The sequence below is a fragment of the Triturus cristatus genome, chromosome 9 (genome assembly GCF_964204655.1).
Source record: "Triturus cristatus chromosome 9, aTriCri1.1, whole genome shotgun sequence".
Taxonomy (NCBI): domain Eukaryota; kingdom Metazoa; phylum Chordata; class Amphibia; order Caudata; family Salamandridae; genus Triturus; species Triturus cristatus.
The window spans coordinates 1,265,148,652-1,265,174,900 of NC_140592.1; the positions used below are offsets into that span (position 1 = coordinate 1,265,148,652).

At 47.2% G+C, this 26,249-nt stretch overlaps 2 protein-coding genes across 3 annotated transcripts in view; one reads left to right on the forward strand and one right to left on the reverse strand.

Moving 5' to 3' along the window:
- Positions 1-26,249, forward strand: part of ARHGAP5 (Rho GTPase activating protein 5) — a 570,224-nt gene that overhangs the window by 77,748 nt on the left and 466,227 nt on the right. The window contains exons 2-3 of one of the 2 annotated variants that reach the window (XM_085627412.1): positions 11,031-14,935; positions 15,074-15,472. In XM_085627412.1, the coding sequence (XP_085483538.1) occupies positions 11,210-14,935; positions 15,074-15,139 (3,792 nt within the window). In that variant the 5' untranslated portion in view covers positions 11,031-11,209 and the 3' untranslated portion in view covers positions 15,140-15,472. Of the gene's footprint in view, positions 1-11,030; positions 14,936-15,073; positions 15,473-26,249 lie in introns of those variants that run through there. The other variant, XM_085627411.1, reaches the window with a different exon arrangement.
- LOC146799731 (uncharacterized) overlaps positions 23,403-26,249 on the reverse strand; it is a gene marked incomplete at its 5' end in the record, with an annotated part of 38,436 nt that continues 35,589 nt past the window's right edge. The window contains one exon of the mRNA XM_085627532.1: positions 23,403-23,472. Within this exon, the coding sequence (XP_085483658.1) occupies positions 23,403-23,472 (70 nt within the window). The remainder of the gene's footprint in view (positions 23,473-26,249) is intronic.

Genomic DNA, 26,249 nt, shown 5'->3' on the forward strand with positions numbered 1-26,249 from the left:
GAGTGGAGGGAGAGGAGAAGGGGCTCTGACACCCCGGCGTGAGTAGGGAAGAGAGAGAGTGTGGAGGGAGAGAAGGGGATCTGACACCCCAGCGTGAGTAGGGAAGAGAGTGTGGAGGGAGAGGAGAAGGAGCTATGACACCCGGCGTGAGTAGGGAAGAGAGAGAGGGTGGGGGGAGAGGAGAAGGGGCTCTGACACCCTGGTGAGAGTAGGGAAGAGAGTGGAGGGAGAGGAGAAGGGGCTCTGACACCCTGGTGAGAGTAGGGAAGAGAGAGAGAGCGAGAGTGTGGAGGGAGAGGAGAAGGGGCTCTGGCACCCCGGCGTGAGTAGGGAAGAGAGTGAGTGGAGGGAGAGGAGAAGGAGTTCTGGCACCCTGGTGAGAGTGGGGAAGAGAGAGAGGGTGGAGGGAGAGGAGAAGGAGCTCTGGCACCCCGGCGTGAGTAGGGAAGAGAGTGGAGGGAGAGGATAAGGGGCTCTGGCACCCCGGCGTGAGTAGGGAAGAGAGAGAGAGAGTGTGGAGGGAGAGGAGAAGGGGCTCTGGCACCCCGCCGTGAGTAGGGAAGAGAGAGAGTGGAGGGAGAGGAGAAGGGGCTCTGGCACCCCGGCGTGAGTAGGGAAGAGAGTGGAGGGAGAGGATAAGGGGCTCTGGCACCCCGGCGTGAGTAGGGAAGAGAGAGAGAGAGTGTGGAGGGAGAGGAGAAGGGGCTCTGGCACCCCGCCGTGAGTAGGGAAGAGAGAGTGTGGGGGGAGAGGAGAAAGGAGCTCTGACACCCTGGTGAGAGTAGGGAAGAGAGAGAGGGTGGAGGGAGAGGAGAAGGGGCTCTGGCACCCTGGTGAGAGTAGGGAAGAGAGAGAGGGTGGAGGGAGAGGAGAAGGGGCTCTGGAACCCCGGCGTGAGTAGGGAAGAGAGTGGAGGGAGAGGAGAAGGAGCTATGACACCCTGGTGAGAGGAGGGAAGAGAGTGTGGAGGGAGAGGAGAAGGGGCTCTGGCACCCCGGCGTGAGTAGGGAAGAGAGAAAGTGTGGAGGAAGAGGAGAAGGGGCTCTGGCACCCCGGCGTGAGTAGGGAAGAGAGTGGAGGGAGAGGAGAAGGAGCTATGACACCCAGGTGAGAGGAGGGAAGAGAGAGAGTGTGGAGGGAGAGGAGAAGGGGCTCTGACACCCTGGTGAGAGTAGCGAAGAAAGGGTGGAGGGAGAGAAGGGGCTCTGGTACCCCGCCGGCAGTAGGGAAGAGAGAGAGTGTGGAGGGAGAGGAGAAGGGGATCTGACACCCCGCCGGGAGTAGGGAAGAGAGTGGAGGGAGAGGATAAGGGGCTCTGGCACCCCGGCGTGAGTAGGGAAGAGAGAGAGTGTGGAGGGAGAGGAGAAGGGGCTCTGACAACCTGGTGTGAGTAGGGCAGAGAGTGTGTGGAGGGAGAGGAGAAGGGACTTTGACACCACCAGGGTGAGTAGGGAAGAGAGGGAGTGGAGGTAGAGAAGGGGCTCTGGCACCCCGGCGTGAGTAGCGAAGAGAGAGTGTGGAGGGAGAGGAGAAGGGGCTCTGGCACCCCGGCGTGAGTAGGGAAGAGAGAGGGTGGAGGTAGAGAAGGGGCTCTGACACCCCGGTGTGAATGCGGAAGAGAAAGAGAGAGTGTGGAGGGAGAAAAGAAGGGAGAAGACAGGGAGAGTGGAAAAGGGACTCTCTAACACCCCTGTGTGAGTAGAAGAAGAGAGTGGTGGGAGAGGGCATGGAGGAGAGAAGGGACCCTCCGGCACCCCCGTTGTGAGTAGGGGGAAAAGAGAGCGAGCGGTGGGAGAGGTAACTTTTTTAGAATGTACAATTTCACATTCCCATTTCACATGGTTTGTAAAACAGTAAATCAGAATTGCTTTTGCATTGGAAAAAGTCTTACCATGCTCTTGTTCCGGAGGCTTTAAGGTTTATTGTTGTAGTTGATGCATTAATAGATAAAAAAAAAATACAATCATACGTTACAACAGAAAAATGATCACAATTGCACAATAAAACATATGAAAGATAAATACTACCATAAGCTAACATAAAAACATCAAGAGACCCCTCTCTAATGACTTTCCCTATTGTGCTGGTCTGTAAACCCCCATAAGAAACAGACACTTTGTAACAAATTCATGAGATGCTAAAAGTTGTAAGTCTAAAAGGGCAGGCCTAATCTAATAAAAACCCTGAGTTAAAAAACAAAAAGAGGTTTTAACTTGTGGCGAAGAGATTTATTAAAAGGACATATCAGTACAATGTGCAAGCAATCGCATTCAGAGAGATGATCAGAGTACTTATACCAAATTCCTTCAGGATAGAGCAACTGATGGAACAAACCCAGCCTTAAAAAGGTCAAAAGACCAGGCTGGTTGGTTGCATTTCAAAAAGAAGACATGGCTCTATCCTTGAGACTGTTTTGCCCATAACAAAGTTCCGGTATAGTGGCTTGGCTAATGCTAAGGATTCCCTCTCCGCTGTCATTCTTGAGTGAAAAGACTCTTTCAGACGACCAGCCATTGCAAACCTGCCAATGGAGAGACAACCATCTATCGAGTGAGGAGACGCTGTGGAGAGCTTGTGCTGGCTGCCGTACTCTTGCGGTTTTCTTGACTTCTATAGCCTGCCATATCACTGATCCTTGCGGTACCTGCTGCGCGGGTCCCGCATCGCCTACCTTGTTGGGACTGAGGCTACATCAGACTAGAGCAGCAGGGCTGTGAGCGCCAGGGCTGGGACTCCATTTCCCAGGAGTCCCTGCGTTTGGTATCACCTGCACCTGGACGCTCTCCCTGTTTGCCCCGCCTCCAACCACCTATTTCCTTTATCTGGAACTGCTGCTGACGCTGCGCGGGAGTGCGCCGGGAGAAGCCCGGGACAAGGGCGGGACAGTCTGCGACAGTCCGCGACTGGCAGAGACTGGACTGGGCTATTTATGCTGCCCATTTATTTTGGTAAAACGTTATTTTTGTATTTCTAAGGGTAATCGTGTCCATAGTGTATTGTGGTGCATTATGTCTAATCCAAAGCTTCCTACGGCCATAAATACTATGGATAACTATCTGGTGCAGGTAGTAGCTAAAATCAACACCGAGAGGAGAGCCTCTCTGGGGTTGGATGTACCCCCGGAACTTGCATTGATGGATTTCCCCTCAGCTGATTTACCTGATTTAGCTAGTAGCAGTAATAATGTGATACTATCTGAATCTGCTGAAAGCACCAACTTGATCCAGCCTAGTTGTGCTGCTGTGGCAAGTAATAGTGAGGTGGAGACTGAATTGTATACAATAGGGGAAAAAGCCCCAGTGGTTGTTCCACGTATGACAAGAAGAGTAGGAAAGGGTCAGCCTACTCGTGGAGGCCTACGCTCAAGTCGGAAAAAGCCGGCTTCCCCACCTAATAAAGCAGCTGGGGTTGAGGAAGAGGGGTCGACTGATGATATTTGTATGGCCCTATCCAACGCTCAGTTTAAGAAGCTGTTGGGTATGATTGACTCGAAAATTGGTGGCATCGTTAAACCCCTGGTTGGCAGGATAGAACAGTTAACTGCAGAAGTGAACAGGCTGGGGGATCTCTTGGACAAAACTTTAGTTAAAGTAGGGAGTCTACCTGACGAAATTGTAACTAGAGTGGAGACTAAAAAGGGTACAGGTAGTCCGGATGATGGAGGAGCACTGACTGCTTTGCCTAGCCAGCCGGTGGTTCCACAGCTAGCCACAGGGGTGGCTGTTTCAGGGGATGCTGTCCCTCAAGGTGAATTTATGGCTGTGAACACAGCAAAGGGTTCGGCTGAGCTCATTGTTGAGGCTTCCCCTCTGGTACTTGTGTTAGCCAACGTCCCCATATTGTCTCCAGGTCAGGAAGAGTCTACTCCTTCTTTGTTGTCTAAGGCTCTATACTGGCTGTCTAACAACATGGTGATAACTCCCTGGGGCAAGCAACAGCTGGCAGCAGAATTAGTTATGGCAAGGAGGGTGGAGTGGATTGGAAGCAGCCCTAAAAGATTTCAGGGTGATTGTGTTGTTTTAAATTTTTCAAACCCTGAAGTATTAATCGATATTCTTCCGAATCTGTTACCGCCACAGCGAAGAACTGCTGATATTATCCCTCTGACCCTAGACTTTTTCTATCACCGGAGAGGGAGGGGCCCCAACCCGTCTATGCTGCGGACGAAATGGGGCATGGTGTCAAAACTGGGGAGAAGGGGGTCACAATCTGCCGAATGCGGCTTTAACACAGGAAGAAGGGTTGTACATTCTGAAGAGTGGGGAATACATTTAGAAAATAGGTTCTCGGCTCTTTCAAACTTAGACGAATGCGACTGACTTCTTGGGGCCGAAAGTATTGTTCTATCTGAGTCAAATGATCAGGGTAGAAGCAGTCCATCTACATTTCAGGGTATTGATTGTGGAAATAAGTTATCTCCTTGTAAGGCTATTTGTAATAGGGGCCAGCCTAGTGCTGTGGATTTAGTTATGGGTAACCTTGGCACTCCTAATCTTATCCTTAATACGTTAGTGGGTACTATGACGGGGGCACCAAACTTAATCTCTTGGAATTTGGCAGGTTTTCACTCTAAAATTGAGTGTGGGGATTGGCTTGGTTTTGTTACCTCATTTGATTTATGTTTATTTCAAGAAACCTGGGCATGTGAACCTGTTTTTGTCTTGGGGTACTTAAATTTTTCTGTACCAGCTATAAAAGGACCAAGAGGGAGACCAATGGGGGGTCTTACCATCTGGGTTCGACAGTCCCTCAAATTTTCTATTAAATGTATGGTGACTAATTCTAAAGATATCCAGTTAATTAGGATAACTAATGATACTTCAGGTTCTCTTGATGTTTACAACGTGTATGCTAGAACCACCAAGGGTGGACAATCAGGAGTGTTAAATGCCCTGGGCGACCTCCTTGACCTTAATTCACAAGGCAAGAATATTGTTATAGCAGGTGATCTTAACCGGACCTTTGAGCCCTTAGCGACTGGCGAGACTTTTCTTGGAGCTGAAGAGGATTCACTTTGGGGTATCTCTGCTTTAGAACTGAAGCCAGTCACACGTTGGACTGAGGACATAATAGGCCTGAATGCTATGTGTCTCGAAAAGGGACTAAGAGCCTTAAATGGTAGAACAAGATCAAATATAAAAGGGTCTATGACTTTTGATAATGGGAGACACAAAAGTAGAATAGATTACGTAATTTGTAGCATGAATCTATGGTCGTCTGTATGTGACATGGAGGTTGTTGAGAGACCTGAGAGTGATCATCACCCTCTGTGTGTGGTGCATAAATGGTGGACAGCTTTGAACGATTTGAATTGCTCTAACGTCCTTGCCCCTCCTCTTGTCATTCCTGGCAATGATTTGCGCAGGTTAAGATGGGCTACTGTGGAGACCAACCAACAGGTGATTGACACTATTAACCAAGAAACTGATAAATCTATTATGGCCATGGAATTGATTAGTGCTCCTCTTGGCTTGGCTGAGTTGGTTAAGATCCACGATTCTCTCTTTGGTCAAATAAAAAAACATTTCCTGAAACCGGTTGCACGTAAAGGGGCAAGAGTATGCAAAAATGCAAAATGGTATAACGCCAATTGCAGAGCCGCCTGGCTCGCTTTGGGCCGTGTAATCAAAAAGAGGGATCCAGTGGCTATCTCCCTAGCCAGGAAGGACTATAAAGTCTGTATAGTAAATGCCAAAAAAGCTTGGGACGAGCAGCATTGGCTAAATCTGAAAAGAGCTAGTGACAATAGGGATTCCAGATTGTTCTGGAATATTTTTATGTGGGGTTGTGAGAAAGCAGCGGACCCCCCAAGTAACAATGTCCCCCAAGAAGACTGGGTGAAATTTTTCAGCTCTCAATACGCCAGTAATAATCAGATGGCTTGTGAGGATAGTATTGCCTGGTCTTTTTCTCAAGAGAATCTCTTCACCTATAAGGAGACAATGTCTGCCCTCGACACAGTAAAAAGAGGGCGTGCCCCTGGTTTAGATGGTGTCCCTGCTGACATCTTTGTAAATGATAAGGTGCGATGGTGTAAATATATTCATTTATTGATTAACTCCATCGCAAAAGGTGCTGAGGTTCCGGCATCCTGGCGGGGTGCTGTGATCATCTTAGTGTTTAAAAAGGGCGATAGAGCTCAGCCAGGTAATTACAGGCCAATAAGCCTCATTGACACCGTGCAAAAAATAGTTGGCCGCGTTGTTGTAAACAGGCTCCATGACTGGGCAGAGGAGAATAATATATTGTCTCCCTTCCAAGCAGGGTTCCGAAGAGCGACGAGTACTGTAGACCAGGTCTTTCGCTTTCAATTACTGCAATGGAGGACTGTGGTGCTGGGAGAAGGCAGCCTATATGCGGCCTTTGTCGATTTACGGGCTGCCTTCGACCTGGTGCCACGGGCCAAATTGTGGCAAGTTTTACATAGCATAGGGGTTCCACCGGAGCTATTATCGCTGATAATGCGGCTCCACGAGCAAACTTTTGCGAAAATTCAGTGGGGTGGATACGGGATGGTCACTGCGGACTTTTCCGTTGAGCGTGGAGTGCGTCAAGGATGTTCAATGGCTCCGACCTTGTTCTCTCTATTTATTAATGGTGTAGTCTCCCGCATGTTGTCAGTGGATGCTCCTTCACTTGCAGATTTAAAAATTCCCATTTTAATGTTTGCGGACGACACGCTTATTTTATCAAAAACACCTAGTGGTTTACAGCGTGCTCTGACTATTTTTGATACATTTTGTGGCGAACATGGCCTAGAGGTGAATGTCACTAAAACCAAATTAATGTTTTTTAAGCCGCATCGTAATTTTAAACCAAAAATTGTCATGAATGGCCGGTCCCTAGAGGTGGTGAAATCATTTATGTATCTGGGCATACAAGTTGCAGATAATAATAGGTGGTGCGAGCACATAGACATCGCTACATTGCGACACAAGCAATTACCTGGTGCCATTAGTTTGGAACATAGGAAGTCTTTGACTAAACCTATTAAGCCAGTACTGAAGGTTTACGAAGCGAAGGCAATTGGTTCCGCTCTTTATGGTGCGGAGATGTGGGGGTTCGAAAAATTGAGTTCCCTACAAATCTCCGTGAACAAAGCAGCCCATTGTTGCCTTTAAGGTATGACCTTGGTAGGAAACAAATCACGGACCTAGCTAGACTCCGCCCAATATTGTACTGGCGAAGGCTCTGGACAACTCCAGAGCTTTCTCATTATGCGGAAGGGTTTATTGATGTTATTAAGGCTGACCGTTTCCATAAGATCGGATGGCTTAAATCATTAAAAGCATCATTGATTGAGCTTGGGCTAACCTCATTATGGGCAGACCCAGCTGGTGTAACCTTTCCTGCTAAATCTGTCATAAAAAAATATTTTGGGAATATGTTGTGCATAGGAGTCTGAGTAAAGCTAGTACTGGGTCCCTGACTGCTGGCTTTCTGGAAGTCAAATTATATCCCTCTTTGGAACCCTATTGGGACATTATTACAAAGCCGGGAGACAGAAAGCTCCTTTTTCAGTTGAGAGTGGGAGCTCTTCCTATAAGGTCCTTCTCATCAAAATGGGTAGAAGGGGGGTGTGACTCTTGTCCGGTATGCGGGCAGGGGAAAGAAACTCTTGGCCATTTTCTGTTCGTCTGTCAGGCTCATTGTGAGCCAAGACGTGTTTGGTTATCACCTATGTGCAGGAATCTTGGGACTACCTGCAGCTCTGTTGCTCTGCGTATTATATGCACAAGCCCAGTTACTTGGATATTAATTGCCACCGCTAAATATATGGGATGGGCATGGACGATCAGGCAGAGACTGCTAGTTATTTAACTATTCTCTGTTTGAAAATGTTTCCCATGGATATTATCATTAATTAATTTTAGATAATTAGTTTTATATGTTGGCTACATTTTTAAGATGTATCTGTATTTTATCATATTTTTTGTTAAACGGGTATTATGGGAAATTGTCTGCAAATGAATGTATCTTAGTTGATTTAATATTGTATTATTTGATTTGAATCGATTTTATTTCAACTGCATTTTAACTATGAGTGTTTGTCCTGCTTTTATGAGTAATCACTCGAATAAAGCATTATTTGACCTTGAAAAGACTCTTTTGAACCATACAGCATCTTTTTTTAATAATACTTTGATGATTAAAATATAGCTCCAGTCTCCCTAGAACTCTTAATACCATACCAGCCAGGGAATATTGCTCCTTCTCCAGCTTCATACAGTCTAAAATAATGAATCTGTTCAGACCTAGAGCATTCTTTAGCTTGACAGTACACCATAAGAAAAGAGGTAGTAACTGAATATAATCTACAATGTAACTCATACCTAGCTCTTCATCTAATATTTCAGTGGGAGTATATTGTCCGGCTCCTAAAAGACCATCTAGGAGTAGCTGAGAATAAATCCTTTAGGGATCTAGCTCACATAACCCCAGATCTCACTCCCAAAGATATAAACGGAAATACATTTAGCTTTGTAAACCTCCAACACAGTTTTCAGTAGCTTATGACCCAATCAGGAGGAAAAATCATTTACTCCGGCTCACGCGCTCATAAGATTTCCGGTATTCTATTTTTTATTAGGGTTTCCCAACTGAATCTTGAATCTTTTAAGATACCTAAGTAAGTAAAATTATCAACCTTGTTTAAAATATGACCTTGAGCAGAAAAGGTGACACTTTTTTTTTTTTTTTCGGTCCCTGGACCATCACATGTGTTTTGTCAATTAATATGCAAATTCAGGTTACTCATAAAATCAACAAAAAGATCTAAAAGTCGCTGCAGACTTTTAGCTGTGTGGGAATTAAAACCGCATCATCAGTATATAACAGATCTGGGAGCAATGTGCCCCGACTCTTGGCACATCTATGTCTGATATATTACTAGTGCTTTCTCTAATCTGTTAACACACGTAATGAAAAGCAAGGGGGCCAAGATGCAGCCCTGCTTTCTGAGGGCAAAGTGCTTAGTGTCTCTGCCGTTACTGCCATAATGGACTGAAGCGGTCAGCCCACAATGAAGATCCCTGAGAAAGTCCACCCCCATGGACCCAGCTCTGCCCAGAGCTGCTCTCTGTTAACCAAATCAGTTGTAGAGCTGGGGTTCATGAAGGCGAGATGAAGGGAACCCTTTCTCGCCCGGACATATTTATTAATTAGGAGATGAAGATCAAGATTCTGCTCCACAGTGCCCCTCCTAGAATGAAACCCATGTTGAATATCCGCAAAATATTCTGTTCCTTAACTCTGAGTTAATCGGTTCAGTATGACCTTTCCTATGATCTTTAATCCCACCTCAATTAAGGAAATGGGCCTATAACCGGAATGGTAGTTCCTATTGCCCTTCTTGAACACTGGTATAACGGAATGACGCCATAACTCTGGGAGGCAACAACGGGTGGCAGCATTAATATATAGGGTATGGAGAGTGGAGGTTTAAGGTTTACTGAGTTCTGAGAGAATAAAGGGGAGCAGGGATGGTTTTTGAGGCGGGGTGCTTTGTGAGTTTGTCGTGTGCAGTTGGAAAAATACTGTCTTTAACAGGATCACATGTTTGTGGTTTCTGTAAGCTTTACTTTAATTGGCCAATTAGAATAGTGCAACTCATTTTGTGGCATTGAATTTCACCTCCTTACAGTAACTTGTGACCCATCTATCTTAATTGACTGAAGCTCTAAAAATAAGTCGTTGTCAGGAATGTGAACTATCCCCTATGTTATGTTATGTTAATTTGGATTTGTTAAGCGCTTAATACCAAAAAGGTCTCTAAGCGCTGTGGTTGCACATGGATAGAAAAGGTCTTAAAAAGGTACGCATGGGTCTGTTTTTATAGTGGTGTTAAATACGAATGCTATAGTTTCCATCCTATAATGTTCATCATGATTCTTAACCATTACAATTATTCCTGCAGTTTTTTCTCACAATGTATAGGCCTGGGCGGTAAACTTTGCTCCGTTTGCGGAGTTTTCTGCACTCCGCAGAGCTCGTGAAGTGCAGAAAACTCCGCTTCGCGATGTGTAGCGGAGGAGTTTTTTTCCCCGATCACGAACAGTAAGTTCGGATCGCGAGCACAAGCTTCCGCTCTGGTAGAATTTCTACCCGAGCTGCAGGAATACCAGCACAAACTGCAGGTTGCACTGCACTCCCCCACCCGTGGAACTTCTGAGTTTTTTGTAACTTCGCGAAGTTCCGCGTAGCAAAACTCCGCAAACCACGCCCAGGCCTGACAATGTAGCCGTTCATCTCCAGTTGAGGGCTAGCTGGGACTCTCCTTCTAGCACTCTTAGAGTGCCTGCTTCAACTGCAGTGACCGTACTTCCTACTTTCTGCCCATCAAGATGAATTGGGACTATTTTGCCCAAACTCTATCCTGCTTGAACCCCACATCCCGCCCTCAAGACAGGGAGTATTTCCGGCTTTCATCCTTGTTCTAAGTAGTTTTTTTTTTTGCCTCATTCCTAGCTACAAGATTTCTGATATTTGCTCCCCTGACTACTTTCTCTCAAGGTGCTAGTTGACATTCAAACCCAGTACTTTTTCGTGTCCTCTTTCATTCTGGTGTCGAAAACATACGTGTACATAGCATGTGGCCAAAGCTAATGAGCATTTTTTTTCACATTGATGTTCACCTTTTGGTGCTTCTGCGTCAGTGGACTGCATTTGTGGACATTGAAAAGATTGCTAATGGGCCTTATTGACTCTTTGGGGCACTTGATTTGTGAACGAAAGTTGGGTCTAGTTTAAACTTTTTAGGAGGGACTCCTAATGCCCTTGGAAGTTCTTGTACTAAATTTCTCTCTCTCTAAATTTAAAAATTTCTCTTTCTCCGAACACTAAAATGTATCTCTCCTTAACAAATACTGACCGTTGAAAATAAGTTGTCTTTCTGTTTCACTATACTACAAGTAATGTGACTTCTAATGCTTTGTGTGTAAGAGTTAAGTTTCCGAGTGTTGGTTTGAAGTCTATCTCGCAGATGTTTGGCTGCTCACAACTAACTGCTTCTCTGTCTCTGTTGTCTTCAGATAGAAGATGGCCCATGACGTCAAAGATCTCAATTCGGAGAAGAGTGGTGGAGAAGCTGGCAGAGCTCACCTGATCAGGCTTGCACTTTAGGATCCACCTCTTCAGCCTCCCCGGAAGTCTCGAGCATGAGAGATCCATCCTGTTACCTCGAGGAGTGCAGCAGGATGAGAGGAGAGTTATGATGGCCAAGAACAAAGAGGCCCGGCCCCCGTCGTACACAGTCAGCGTGGTGGGATTGTCTGGGACAGAAAAGGACAAGGGCAACTGTGGCGTCGGGAAGTCTTGCTTGTGTAACAGATTTGTCCGCTCCAAGGCAGATGACTATTACCCTGAGCACACCTCTGTGCTTAGCACTATTGATTTCGGTGGGCGCGTGGTTAACAATGATCACTTTTTGTACTGGGGTGACGTAATTCAAAATGGGGAAGAAGGGATTGAGTGCAGAAACCATGTCATTGAGCAAACCGAGTTCATTGATGACCAGACGTTCCTGCCTCACCGAAGTACAAACTTGCAGCCCTACATCAAACGGGCCGCTGCCTCCAAACTGCAGTCTGCGGAGAAGCTGATGTACATTTGCACTGACCAGCTAGGACTGGAGCAGGACTTTGAGCAGAAGCAGATGCCAGAAGGCAGGTTGAATGTCGACGGTTTTGTACTGTGCATTGATGTAAGCCAAGGATGCAACAGGAAGTTTGATGATCAACTTAAATTTGTAAATAACCTGTACGCCCAAGTAGCAAAGTCTAAAAAACCTGTAGTCATTGCAGCCACCAAGTGTGACGAGTGTGTGGAACACTACCTGCGGGAAGTTCAGGCCTTTGCGTCACAGAAAAAAAATGTTCCCGTTGTAGAAACGTCGGCGCGGTATAACATCAATGTCGAGACTTGTTTCACTGCACTGCTGCAAATGTTGGATAAAGCACGTGGGAAGCCCAAAATAATTCCTTATCTGGATGCCTATAAAATACATAGACAGTTTGTCGCCACTGCAACAGACAAATTCGAAAAACTTATTGTGCAAACTGTGAGGAATTACCATGAAACGTGGAAAACTGTGAGCAACAAATTGAAGAACCATCCTGATTATGAGGACTATATCAATCTGGAAGGGACTCACAAAGCTAAAAACACATTCTCAAAACATATACAGCAACTAAAGCAGGAGCACATCCGGAAACGTAGAGAGGAGTATTTCATCACATTGCCCAGAACTTTGAACACGCTCATGCCAAATCTAGAGGAAGTCGAACATTTGAACTGGTCAGAAGCGTTGAGTGTCCTGGAGAAAAGGGCTGATTTTCACTTGTGGTTTGTTGTGCTCGAAAAGAGTCCCTGGGATCAGACTGATCAGCTTGACAAGGTGAACGACAAGCGGATCCCGTTCGACCTCCTCTGTACTCTAGAAGCTGAGAAGGTGTACCAGAACCACGTGCAGCACTTAAAATCAGAAAAGAGGCGGGTGGAAATGAAGGAGAAGCTGAAAAAAATTCTTGAGAGAATGAATTTCATTTCCCCTGGTCAGGCCTGGGAAGAAATCATGTGTTTTGTGATGGAAGAGGACGCCTACAAATGTATTAACGAAACCGATCGTCGAGATGTGTACAGCAAGCATCAGCGGGAAATAGTGGAAAAAGCCAAAGAGGAGTTTCAGGAAATGCTTTTTGAGCACGCTGAGCTTTTTTATGACTTGGACCTCAATGCAACGCCCAGTACTGACAAGATGAGTGAAATTCATGCAGTCCTCGGTGAAGAGCCAAGGTACAAAGCTTTACAGAAACTTGCCCCGGACAGGGAATCTCTTCTCCTGAAGCACATAGGTTTTGTCTATCATCCTACTAAAGAAACATGTCTCAGTGGCCAGCAGTGCATGGACCTCAAAGTGGAGCAAGTGCTTAGCAATCGCCTTAAGTCCAACACAGGGCGCTTGACCATGTATCGAGATGGTGCCAGCGTAGACAAGCTTAACCTTTTTATTTTGGGCAAAGATGGGTTGGCACAGGAGATGGTAAATGAAATACGGACGCAGTCCACGGATGACGAGTATGCCTTAGATGGCAAAATTTATGAACTTGAATTGAGACTGCTCGATGCAAATTCCCCATACCTTCTAACTCAGTTATGGAGCCCTGCTTTCAAACCACATGGGTGCTTCTGCGTTTTTAGCTCCATAGAGTCGCTTAATTGCATTGGAGATTGTATTGGAAAAATAAGGTCTGATGCTGTACAGGTAAAAAGGGATAAACGCATGGCCAATCTTTCATTCACTTTAGTTTTAGCAAATCAGAGAGAGAGCGCTGCGAAGAATCTACCTATTTTGAGGCATCAAGGGCAACAGCTAGCCAATAAGTTGCAGTGTCCTTTTATAGATGTACCGGTTGGTACATACCCACGTAAATTTAATGACACACAAATAAAACAAGCGCTGCGGGGAGTGCTGGAGTCCATGAAGTACAATTTTGATGACGCGAGTCCTGTTCCCATCATAAAGGATCTATCTGACGCAGACTTGATAATTGTGATGTGTGCCATGTGCGGGGATCCTTTCAGCGTCGATCTCATTCTTTCACCGTTCCTCGACTCTCAGACCTGCAGCGCCGCCCAGCCTGGACAGAATAACTCCTTAATGCTTGATAAAATCATTGGTGAGAAAAGGAGACGGATACAGATCACCATCCTGTCGTACCATTCGTCCATTGGAGTAAGGAAGGATGAGTTGGTGCATGGGTACATCTTGGTTTACTCTGCCAAACGTAAAGCATCCATGGGTATGCTTCGGGCTTTTCTGTCCGAGGTTGAGGATACCATTCCTGTCCAGTTGGTTGCAGTCACTGACAGCCAGGCTGACTTTTTTCAGAATGATGCAATCAAAGAGCTGATGACGGAAGGCGAGCACATTGCCACAGAAATTTCTGCAAAGTTCACTACCCTTTATTCCTTGTCTCAGTATCACCGCCAGACTGAGGTTTTCACACTCTTCTTTAGCGATGTGTTGGAGAAGAAGAGTGTGATTGAGAACTCGTATGCGACTGATAACACCCGGGAATCCACCAACACAAGTGAAGATGTTTACCTCCCCTTGCACCGGGGCAGTTCCCCACCTTACAGCTACTATCCAGATTCTGAAGATGATACGGAAGCCCCACCGCCGTATAGTCCGATTGGGGATGATGTGCAATTACTACCGACACCCAGTGAGAACCGTTCCAAGTTTCGAGTGGACATGGAGGGTAACGAGTACCCCATACACAGCAGCACCCCCATTAACTGCCACGACCTTGAGCGTGGCCACAAAGTGCCGCCCCCTATAAGGCCCAAGCCAGGTGTACCCAAGAAAAATGTGAAGCCGCTGGATCCAATCCTGGTTAAAACTATTGAGGCTGGTATTGTTAGGAACCAAAAGAGGCTTCCCCGTGTGCCGCTGGCGCACCCTGAGGATTTGGAATCGTCTGATAACCACTCTGAATCAAATGATAGCATTTTACGAGGTAGGGGATTTCTTGATTCTTGTGGCACCGAGGACAGCCACAACCGTTTCATCAAAATGAAGAACTACTATGGGGTTGCTCATGCCCAGGGAGAGGAGGAAAATGGGATTTCAGAGAGATCAAAGAATCCTGTGGAAAGGCGGCCTTCCAAGTACAAGCACAGATCCAAGACACTAATTAGTAAATTTAGGTCTTACTATCCGGCAACCAATTCTGATGCAAGTGATGACGAAACTCCGCCGAACAACAAACCAAAACGGAAACCAAAGGACTATGGAAGTGAGGAAGATCCCCTCCTTTCTCCAGTGGACTGGGCCGGTGCTGGTGGGATCGACAATCCCGCTATCGCCTCCGACCAGGAGGTGTATGAGAAAAAGCCAAGAAGAAAACCTCCCAAAGTGAAGGACGAGTCAAAGGTATGTTTATTTTTTTATTTTTGTTATTTTCATCTGTTCACATAGACTACATTTTTTTGAGTATGAACTTGCTTTTTGAGTGGATGTGGCTGCAACTTCTAAATGAGGAGAACTTCACTGTCTGCCTGTCTCTTTCAGAGTCGAGGTCAGAGTTGCCCTCGAAATGCAGTGTTTCCAAGAACTCAGCCCTGCCTGCTTTCCTGACTTCATTTGTGTGCCTTGTACTCTTCCGACTCCGGCCTTCTCTCTGTCCTTGTCTGTAACTGCGCCTCCTGTGGAGGCGGCTCTTTCTGGAGTGACCCACCATTCTTCGTCCTCCTCAGTGACTGCCTTGCTTTCCTTTCATAATCCATCTGAGCTGACTCCACGCCTGTGGTTGCAAGATGTCTTCAGTGTTCATTGTATTGCATTCTGATGCCTTCCTCTCATTTGAATGTTTTAGTGTTTTGAACGAGTCTTCTTGGCGCGTTGCATAAAAGGCCTGTTATCACGCAATTGTGACCATCGCTTTGTGTGATTAAAATCGAGTGTCCTAGATGATGTATTTTCTGCTGGTGATGTACCTCAGTTGAGTCAAATCTACCTACTCAGTCTGACAATCAGCTCACAAGTTTGAATCCCGCAGGGCTGATTCAGTCTTTAACGTTTCGAGGTTGAATTGAGTGATCTTCAGTTAGGAAATAACACTTGTATACTTTTCAGCTGACTGTTCCCTTACTAATATGATCAGTGCCAATTAAATAAATAAATACTGCATCCCCTCGAACGAGTCGAAGACATGACATTATAGAGAGGCGGACCTCTGTGACCGGTTAGTTGTTTCCAGAACCTGTTTGTTGCAATGATTTGATGCTCTATGCATATTTAACACATGCATCTCACAGCTGTCCTTAGAACGTTGCAGAGTGATTTTTGGCCTCTTTTGCTCCTTTTACATTGTCCGTCTTTGGATTCCCATGACCAGGGCACCTGGTGAGGTAAAGCAGTCTTGTGGACTGTTCTTTTGGTTGGTGACTGGCGTGGTTGTCTCCAGGTATGCGGTTTATCTTGACACGAAGGAGCGTTCTAGTGATGCTTCGGGTCAGCTGGCATACCCAGATCCTCAATGCTTAGGCTGATGTTTATGCTTGACCTTTTTTGGGGGGGGGGGGTGTCTAGGGAATGGGGAGCATGTACTGCTGTAAAATATCCTGTATTGTGCAAGGTGCTGCTGCTTGCTGTTACTATTTCTGCTTGGTACTTGTTGATGGCCATTATTTGTGTTGGCTGGTTCACCCAGATCCTGAATGCTGATGCTTGGAGTTTGGGGGTTGCCCTAGGATGGGGGGGGGAGGAGGGGGGAGGCATGCACTTCTGTAAAAGATCCTGTGTTGAGAGCTGCTTCTGTCCTACCTGTAACGTCTGCTCTTGCACTTACTACTTCTGTTCGGTACTTGTTGATGGTGGAGTGTTCGCATTAGCGTTGACTTTGGTTGAACCTATGCGTACACTGTGGCTTTCAGGTGGGATCCCTTGTAGAGGCTTTAGCTCACCTGCATTGTAGTCAATGTCTGGAGGCTTGTCACTCAACCCTTATCCTCAGCGTCAACGTGCTTCTGGCACAAGAAGTGGCACTGCGGCACAAATTGTAGTTCAGCACCTAAGCTTCCTCTATGATTAGCTATTCTAGCAACAGTTGTTTGACTTTCATCATGTTGGTAGTTTTATATTCCTAAAGGGAAGCAAACCAAGAATGAAAACCATGTCACCAAGTATTTTTATGAGGAATAATTTGTGCCAGGTCAAGTGGCTTAAGTGTTTGTTCTGAGCAGGGATCCTCGTTTAGTGGAATCTCTGATTGACCTGGCTCGCGAAAATCCATGCAGCGTCATTTCTGCACCTTTTCTTACCACACAGGTGTGTCTTACTCTTCACTCTGCTTCTCCACATTTTGTTTTCTCCAGCTGCATGTCCGTGGGGCACACCATCACCCACTGACTAGATCGCTCGTTTAGTAAATTGTTTCAAGAAAGTGATCATTAGAGGGAAACGTCATAACTCTATATCTGGACAAGGAGTGTAAATGATTTTTCTGCCATTTCTTTATGCTGCTAATAGCATGAATCGAACCGATAGAGCAGCGCTGTTTTTCGGAAAAACTTAAGGAAGACTTACCTAACCACATACACGTTGAAGTCTGTGCTTGCTTTATGTTTTCGGTCCACTAATCCGAACAATCCTCATTTCATCGTGCCTCACGCACGGACAACGATTGTGTACATTCTGTGACACCATTGCTATTGTTTCCAACCGAGCAAACCAAGAACCATGGTTTCTTTGCAGTGGCGACTCAACATAAGCCAACACTATCTTGGCTTCTTTTGGTCGTCAGATACTTTGTGGGACTATCTCAAGGCATATCCTGAGTGACTCCTTCAATCTAACCTTAGCAATTAGACTGTAGTGGCCTTCACTCCCCAAAACGTGCATGTGACGATCAGAAGTGTACCCACTTGCTGCATCGCCTATCTTGGCAGAAGAGCAGAAGCCCTTGAAACAAGGGGCCTTCTTGGTGAAATGACTAGAATGAATGTTTGATTGAACCCTTGACTAGATCTCCTGAATATGTAGAAGTAAAATGCCCTTCACCAGCACTTGGCTTATGCTGTATTGTCAGTGTCTCCCTGAGGAAAGCCTGGTTATTATTGCACAACAGCCTAACTAACGTCTCCCAGGGTCACTCCCCAACCTAATTGTAATGAACGGCATATTACGATCTGCATAGACGCTATTGATGCTGATCTCCAAGATGATGCCCCACTTCATAATACTCTGCACAGCTTCTTATGTACTATTGAGAGCTGTCAGCATGAGGATGCCCTGGAGCATACCGCACTCTGCGCATTTGCATGTATACGGTTTATAGATGTCCGCAAGAGAATGACCTGCAGCGTATTGGGCTCTGCATATGTACTGTTCACAGCCATTGGCAAGAGGATGCCCTGCAGCATATAACACTGCACTTACACATTTACTACTCACAACCATCAAGCAGGCGATGCCTTGCAGCATATTACACTGCACTTACACATTTACTATTCACAACCATCAAGCAGGCGATGCCTTGCAGCATATTACACTGCACTTACACATTTACTATTCACAACCATCAAGCAGGCGATGCCTTGCAGCATATTACACTGCACTTACACATTTACTATTCACAACCATCAAGCAGGCGATGCCTTGCAGCATATTACACTGCACTTACACATTTACTATTCACAACCATCAAGCAGGCGATGCCTTGCAGCATATTACACTGCACTTACACATTTACTATTTACAGCCATCGAACAGAGGATGCCCTGCAGCATATAACACTGCACTTACACATTTACTACTCACAACCATCAAGCAGACGATGCCCTGCAGCGTATAACACTGCACTTACACATTTACTATTCACAACCATCAAGCAGGCGATGCCTTGCAGCATATTACACTGCACTTACACATTTACTATTTACAGCCATCGAACAGAGGATGCCCTGCAGCATATAACACTGCACTTACACATTTACTACTCACAACCATCAAGCAGGCGATGCCTTGCAGCATATTACACTGCACTTACACATTTACTATTTACAACCATCAAGCAGGCGATGCCTTGCAGCATATTACACTGCACTTACACATTTACTATTCACAACCATCAAGCAGGCGATGCCTTGCAGCATATTACACTGCACTTACACATTTACTATTTACAGCCATCGAACAGAGGATGCCCTGCAGCATATAACACTGCACTTATACATTTACTATTTACAGCCATCAAGCAGACGATGCCCTGCAGCGTATAACACTGCACTTACACATTTACTACTCACAACCATCAAGCAGGCGATGCCTTGCAGCATATTACACTGCACTTACACATTTACTATTCACAACCATCAAGCAGGCGATGCCTTGCAGCATATTACACTGCACTTACACATTTACTATTCACAACCATCAAGCAGGCGATGCCTTGCAGCATATTACACTGCACTTACACATTTACTATTTACAGCCATCGAACAGAGGATGCCCTGCAGCATATAACACTGCACTTATACATTTACTATTTACAGCCATCAAGCAGACGATGCCCTGCAGCGTATAACACTGCACTTACACATTTACTATTTACAGCCATCAAGCAGGCGATGCCCTGCAGCGTATAACACTGCACTTACACATTTACTATTTACAGCCATCAAGCAGACGATGCCCTGCAGCGTATAACACTGCACTTACACATTTACTATTTACAGCCATCAAGCAGACGATGCCCTGCAGCGTATAACACTGCACTTACACATTTACTATTTACAGCCATCAAGCAGACGATGCCCTGCAGCGTATAACACTGCACTTACACATTTACTATTTACAGCCATCAAGCAGGCGATGCCTTGCAGCATATTACACTGCACTTACACATTTACTATTTACAGCCATCGAACAGAGGATGCCATGCAGCATATACCACTGCACTTATACATTTACTGTTTACAGCCATCAAGCAGGCGATGCCCTGCAGCATATAACACTGCACTTACACATTTACTATTTACAGCCATCAAGCAGACGATGCCTTGCAGCATACATTGCATGTCTGCATATATACTGTTCACAGCCATCAGCTAGAGCATGACCTGCAGCTCCTACATGGCATGTTCACATGTTGTATGTACAGTCATCGACCAGAGGCTGCCCTGCAAAATATGACTGCACGTCTGCATTTATACTATTCACAGCCATGGAGAAGAGGATGCCCTGCAGCGTAATACACTGCCACATGTACTATTCATAGCCAACAACTAGAGCAGGTCAACGATGCCGTGTAGCATATTACACTGCACGTCTGCATGTGTACTGTTCACAGCCATCGAACAGAGGATGCCCGGCAGTGTTCTACACTGTATGTTTGCATATTTACTATTCACAGCCATTGAACAGCGGAATCCCCGGTAGTGTACTACACTGAACGTCCACATATGTACTATTCACAGCCATCGAACAGAGGATGCCCGGCAGTATACTACACTGTACGCTCACATATGAACAGTGGATGCCTAGCATTATACTAGACACTACGTCCGCATATGTACTATTCACAGCCATCGAGCAGAGGATGCCCTGCAGTACTCTACACTGTACATTCACATATGTACTATTCACAGCCATCGAACAGAGAATGCCTAGCAGTATAGTACTCTGTACATTCACATATGTACTATTCACAGCCATCGAACAGAGGATGCCCTGCAGTGTACTACACTGCACATCCGCTTATGTATTATTCACAGCAATCGAACAGAGGATGCCTAGCAGTATACTACTCTGTACGTTCACATATGTACTATTCACAGCCATCGAACAGAGAATGCCTAGCAGTATACTACTGTGGTCTTTCCCTCGTGGGGAGTTCCCTCACCCTCTCTAAACCCCTCCTTCGGGCAAGTACTATTCACACAAGTAAGTTGCTGGTTTGGCGTTCTTTTATTTCTTAGGGTTCATATGTTGACATCACATAGGTAGATAACTCCGCAGGGTCTCCTTGATGCTAGAGTCCATCTGGCTGGTTCTGTCACTCAGGCCTCTTCTGGTTCCCCAGTATCTTCACACAGATGCTCGTGGTTTTAGGCACGTAACGGGAGGGATAAAGGAAAGCAAAAGAAACCAGGCTTTAGACTGCAGCATAGTCTGGATACTGCTTTAAAGGAAGAAGGGGGGGGAGGGAGAAGGTAGTGCCGCCCGTCACCAGGGCCCTGTCGTCCGTGTTTGGGTGCCTAAGGTGAAGGGATAGTAGGTGACTGTCCGTGGGTGCCCCTCATGTGTCCCCACAGCCCACTAAAGAACCCCGAATACCCGCTCGGCACTTGCCTGCTGCCACGACCCTCCCCCGGGGCCGTGGTGATGGGATACCCAGTCTCCTTACTTCCGGGGAGAGCAGCGGTCTCGGGGGCAGTGCTCCTCGAGCTGTCGTCGTCCTTCTCCTTCCCGCCGTTCGCTCTCCACTCTTCAACGCTCCGTCCCGGGTTTCCACTCTCCTCGCCGCTCGCGCTCCACTCTTCTTCCTGGTCGCCGTTCGCTCTCCACTCTTCTTCCTGGTCGCCGTTCGCTCTCCACTCTTCTTCCGCCTCGAGTCTCGATTCCTCCGCCTCTCGACTTCTCGTCCACTCCGGCCGGCCACTTATAGTGGAAACACCCGCCTCTTCCGGAGAGGCAACTAGTCCGCTGCCTGTACTTCCGGGATCGTGGACGGCGGCCATGTTGGGTCGGTCGCCGCCGCCGTTGTTGTGACGGTCAGGGTCGTTCTCCATCACACTGCCTTTCCCCCGGTAATGGACGTTCGGGCCATTCGAGCATCGGAACCCTGGAAAGATAGTCCACATTTGTTTTGGAGTTTACCCGGCATGTGAATCGTTTCGAAGGTGAAAGCCTGCAAAGAAAGAAACCACCGTAAGATCTTGGGATTGGAGTCTTTGTGGAGAGAGAGCCAGGCGAGAGGAGCATGGTCAGTTAGTAACCGAAAGGGGCGTCCTAGGAGGTAATACTGTAGGGCTTCCATCGCCCATTTAAGAGCCAGGCATTCTTTCTCGATTGTGGCATATTTGGTTTCTCTGGGGAACATCTTTCTACTGAGATATAGGATGGGGCGTAGATCACCGGAGTCGTCTGGCTGAGATAACACTGCTCCAAGGCCCCTCCCTGAAGCGTCGGTTTGAAGTACAAAGGTTTTCTGGTAGTCCGGACATAGGACGGGGGCAGAACAAAGATCTTTTTAACTGTTGGAAGCTCTCTTCTTGTGGTGTGAACCAAGGTATGCGTTTTCCACTATAGGTTTTTGTGAGGAGGTCGGAGAATTGGGGTATGAACCTCCTATAATAACCCACTAATCCAAGGAAGGAGCGAACATCTTTCCTATCAGAGGGTCGGGGTAGGTTTGCGATAGCCTTTACTTTATTGATTTGAGGTCTTATGCAGCTGTCACGAATATCGTAACCTAGGTACTCTATATGGTTGGTACCAAATGTTGTTTTCTTTGGATTGAGGGTAAGACCGGCCTTCTCTAAGGTTTGTAGGACAGCCTCTAGATGAGTAAGATGGGTATTCCAATCAGGGCTGTACACGACGATGTCGTCTAGATAGGCAACAGCGAAATGTCGATGTTGGGCTAAGAGGGCATCCATCAACCGCTTAAAGGTTGCAGGGGCCCCGTGTAAGCCAAAGGGCAGTACCTTAAACTGGAATAAACCTGAGGGGGTCGAGAAGGCCGTTTTCTCTTTGGCTGCTGGTGAGAGTTGGATCTGCCAATAACCTTTCGTTAGGTCGATTGTGGTCATTACTCTGGCCTCTCCTAAACGCTCGATTAGCTCATCTACCCTTGGCATGGGATATGCATCGAATTTGGACACCGAGTTTACTTGGCGGAAATCAATGCAAAAACGAATACTGCCATCGGGTTTTGGGACCAGGACTACTAGAGATGACCAAGCGCTGTTGGAGGGCTCAATTATGTCTGCCTTTAACATGTCTTTGATTTCTTGGTCTACTGCTTGTCTTCTTGCCTCGGGGATGCGATAGGGTCTTAGTTTAATGGGTTGTTTAGTGTTGGTGATGATGTCCTGCTCTACTAATGTCGTTCTTCCTGGGATTCCTGACAGGACAGAGGAATATTTAGCACACAGTGTAAGCATTTGGTTTCTTTGGGTCTCGGTCAGTTGGGGTCCCAGTTGTAGGGGTGGCTTTTCTTTCTGGTCTCGGGGCGGGAGGATTACTTCTAGTGGCCTATTCACTGTGTTATGTTGGACGGCTGTCTCCGGGATCGGGGTGTGGGCTGGGGTCTCCTCCCAGGCCTTAAGGAGGTTTATGTGGTATATTTGACCTACGTCCTTTTTGTGCGGTACAGCTACCCGGTAGGTGAAAGGGGTTACTTTATTCACTATTTTGTAGGGCCCTTGCCAAGTGGCTAGGAGTTTCTTTTCGGATGTTGGTAATAGGGTAAGTACCTGGTCTCCAGGAGAGAATTCCCGAAGACGCACGTGTCGGTCGTACTGTTTTTTCTGTCGGCTTTGGGCACTTTCCATATTGGAGTGGACGTCCTCCCATAGAGAGGATAAAGTGTCCTTCAGTGAGGCAGAGTATTGAAGGAGGGGTTTTCCTTCGTCCTCGGTCCACTGTTCCATGGCCATGTCTAAGAGTTCGTGGGCTTCTTCCGAACAAGAGTTCGAAAGGTGAGAACCCTGTGGATTTTTGTGTATGCGTCCTGATAGCAAACAGAACGAGAGGTAGCTGTCGGTCCCAATCCCTTCCTGCTTTGTCTATACTTTTCCTCAGGATGGTTTTTATAGTCCGATTGTAACGTTCCACCAATCCATCCGTTTGAGGGTGGTAAACTGATGTGCGTATTTGTCTCACTTTGAGAATGTCACACATCTGCTTCATTAGGCGGGACATGAACGGGGTTCCTTGATCGGTTAACAGTTCGAGGGGGAACCCTACACGGGAAAAGAACGAGACCATAGCATGGGCAACCGCTGTAGTCGTTGTGGATGACAGAGGTATGGCTTCTGGATACCTTGTGGCGTAATCTACCAATACTAAAATGTACTGGTGTCCCCGAGCAGACGGGATCAGGGGGCCTACCAGATCCATCCCTACCCTTTTAAATGGTACATGAATTATGGGTAGGGGTTGGAGCGGGGCTTTAGGTATAGAAGGGACGTTAATCAATTGACAACGGCGACAAGCCGCACAGTATCTGGCAACTTCTTGGTAGACTCCTGGCCAATAAAACTTAGGTAAGAGGTACCTTAGTGTGTGTTCCTTACCGTAGTGTCCACCCCCAGTTTGGGTATGGGCTAATGCCAGTACCTGTTCTCGAAAGGGATGCGGAACCAATAACTGTTCTTTTCGTTTATCCCCTTCCATTGATATTCTGTACAACAACCCCCTTTTTACACAAAAGAAGGGTCCTACCATGTCTGGTTGTTCTTCCTGGACCTGCTCCCACGCATTTTGTAAGGTGGTATCGTCTTTTTGGGCTGCTCTGAAGCTCCGTCCTGTTCCTGGGGATAAGTCTGAGGAGGCAAAGACAGGGGAGGCTAAGACAGCTTTGGTGGACAGATATCTGATCTGGTCTTTCCTTTTCTCCCTTCGTGTTTTTGGAGTCTTAGGGGAAGCTCCCTGTAACTCTTCAGTGTAAAAAGGGGCATCACGTAGCCATGCTACCGGGGTTGGGGAAAGGGCGGATGTTTGTAGGTAGTCATGAAATCTAGGGAGGTCTGTTCCCAGCAGGACTGATTCAGGGAGGCTTGATACCACCCCCACCCTCCGTAACAGGGATTCCCCTTCTATGTCTAGGAGGACTTCGGCTAGGGGATACAGTTTCTTCTCACCATGGACACATGTCACCTGTATACAGTCGTTACCGATATATTGGGAGTTGCGTACTAGTGTTTTGTCCACTACCGTGTGATGACACCCTGTGTCTAAAAAGGCTAGAACCGGTTTTCCATTTAAATGATTTTTTTTTCTATATCTGTCAGGAGCAGTTCCTGTAACTAATATCCGTCCCCGAGTATACCCCACTTCCATAGGCTCTTGAGGGGGAGGTCGGGAAGGACAGTGCCGGGCGATGTGTCCCCATTCAGCACAGTGGAAACACTGTGGTCCCGATGGGACTTGTCCGGCGGGAGTGGTTTTGACCGGGGCCCGGGGTAACACTTGACCTCTCTGTTCAACGTAGGGTGTGATCGGTTTACTTGGGGTCTTTGGGGGTCCTACATGGGATCTGGGCGGAGGAGCTTTGAATTCAGGGGATCGGTGGTAGGCACATGCGAGGTCCACGGCTACCGTAACCGACAGGTTGGGGTGTTGTTTGACCCATGCTCTTGTGGTATAGGGTAGGGCCTCGAGGTACTGTTCTAGGTATACTTTTTCGGTCAGTTCGTCAACGGAGGAGGAGGTGGGTTGCAACCACCGATTTTCCAAATCCCGTATACGGTAATACAGGGCCCTTGGGTTGTCGCCTGTAGTCAATTTCTCTTTTCGGAACCAAGACCTATAATATTCCTGATCACAACCCAACCTTTCCAGGATAGACCTTTTTACATCTGCATAACTGGTGACCCCGGCTGGGTTGGCCGCTTGATACGCAGCCTGTAGCTCTCCCGATAAAAGAGGCGCGATATATTGTCCCCATCGTTCTGGTGGCCACGCGGCAGTAGAAGCCACCCTCTCAAAGTTCACAAAAAAATAATCAGGGTCCTCTCCTGGCTGAAATTTCTGCAGTACTGACCCCGGCACATTTGGGTGTAACCTGGTGCTTGCTATGGTGTCTGTAAGGCGTTGGATTGCAGTATCTTGCACTTGTTGGTTGGCGGTCAGGAGGGTTGCTTGTTCTTTTACGACCGTCTGCAGAGCCTCTCTGTCACGCTGTGCTAGTTTGGCCTGTTCTTCGAAGAAACCAGGCTTTAGACTACAGCATAGTCTGGATACTGCTTTAAAGGAAAAAGGGGGGGGGAGGGAGAAGGTAGTGCCGCCCGTCACCAGGGCCCTGTCGTCCGTGTTTGGGTGCCTAAGGTGAAGGGATAGTAGGTGACTGTCCGTGGGTGCCCCTCATGCGTCCCCACAGCCCACTAAAGAACCCCGAATACCCGCTCGGCACTTGCCTGCTGCCACGACCCTCCCCCGGGGCCGTGGTGATGGGAGACCCAGTCTCCTTACTTCCGGGGAGAGCAGCGGTCTCGGGGGCAGTGCTCCTCGAGCTGTCATCGTCCTTCTCCTTCCCGCTGTTCGCTCTCCACTCTTCAACGCTCCGTCCCGGGTTTCCACTCTCCTCGCCGCTCGCGCTCCACTCTTCCTCCTGGTCGCCGTTCGCTCTCCACTCTTCTTCCTGGTCGCCGTTCGCTCTCCACTCTTCCTCCGCCTCTCGACTTCTCGTCCACTCCGGCCGGCCACTTATAGCGGAAACACCCGCCTCTTCCGGAGAGGCAACTAGTCCGCTGCCTGGACTTCCGGGATCGTGGACGGCGGCCATGTTGGGTCGGTCGCCGCCGCCGTTGTTGTGATGGTCAGGGGGTCGTTCTCCATCACAACTACTCTGTACGTTCACATATGTACTATTCACAGCCATCGAACAGAGGATGCCCTGCAGTATTCTACACTGTACGTCTGCATATGTACTATTCACAGCAATCGAACAGAGGATGCCTAGCAGTGTACTACCCTGAACGTCTGCATATGTACTATTCACAGCCATCGAACAGAGGGT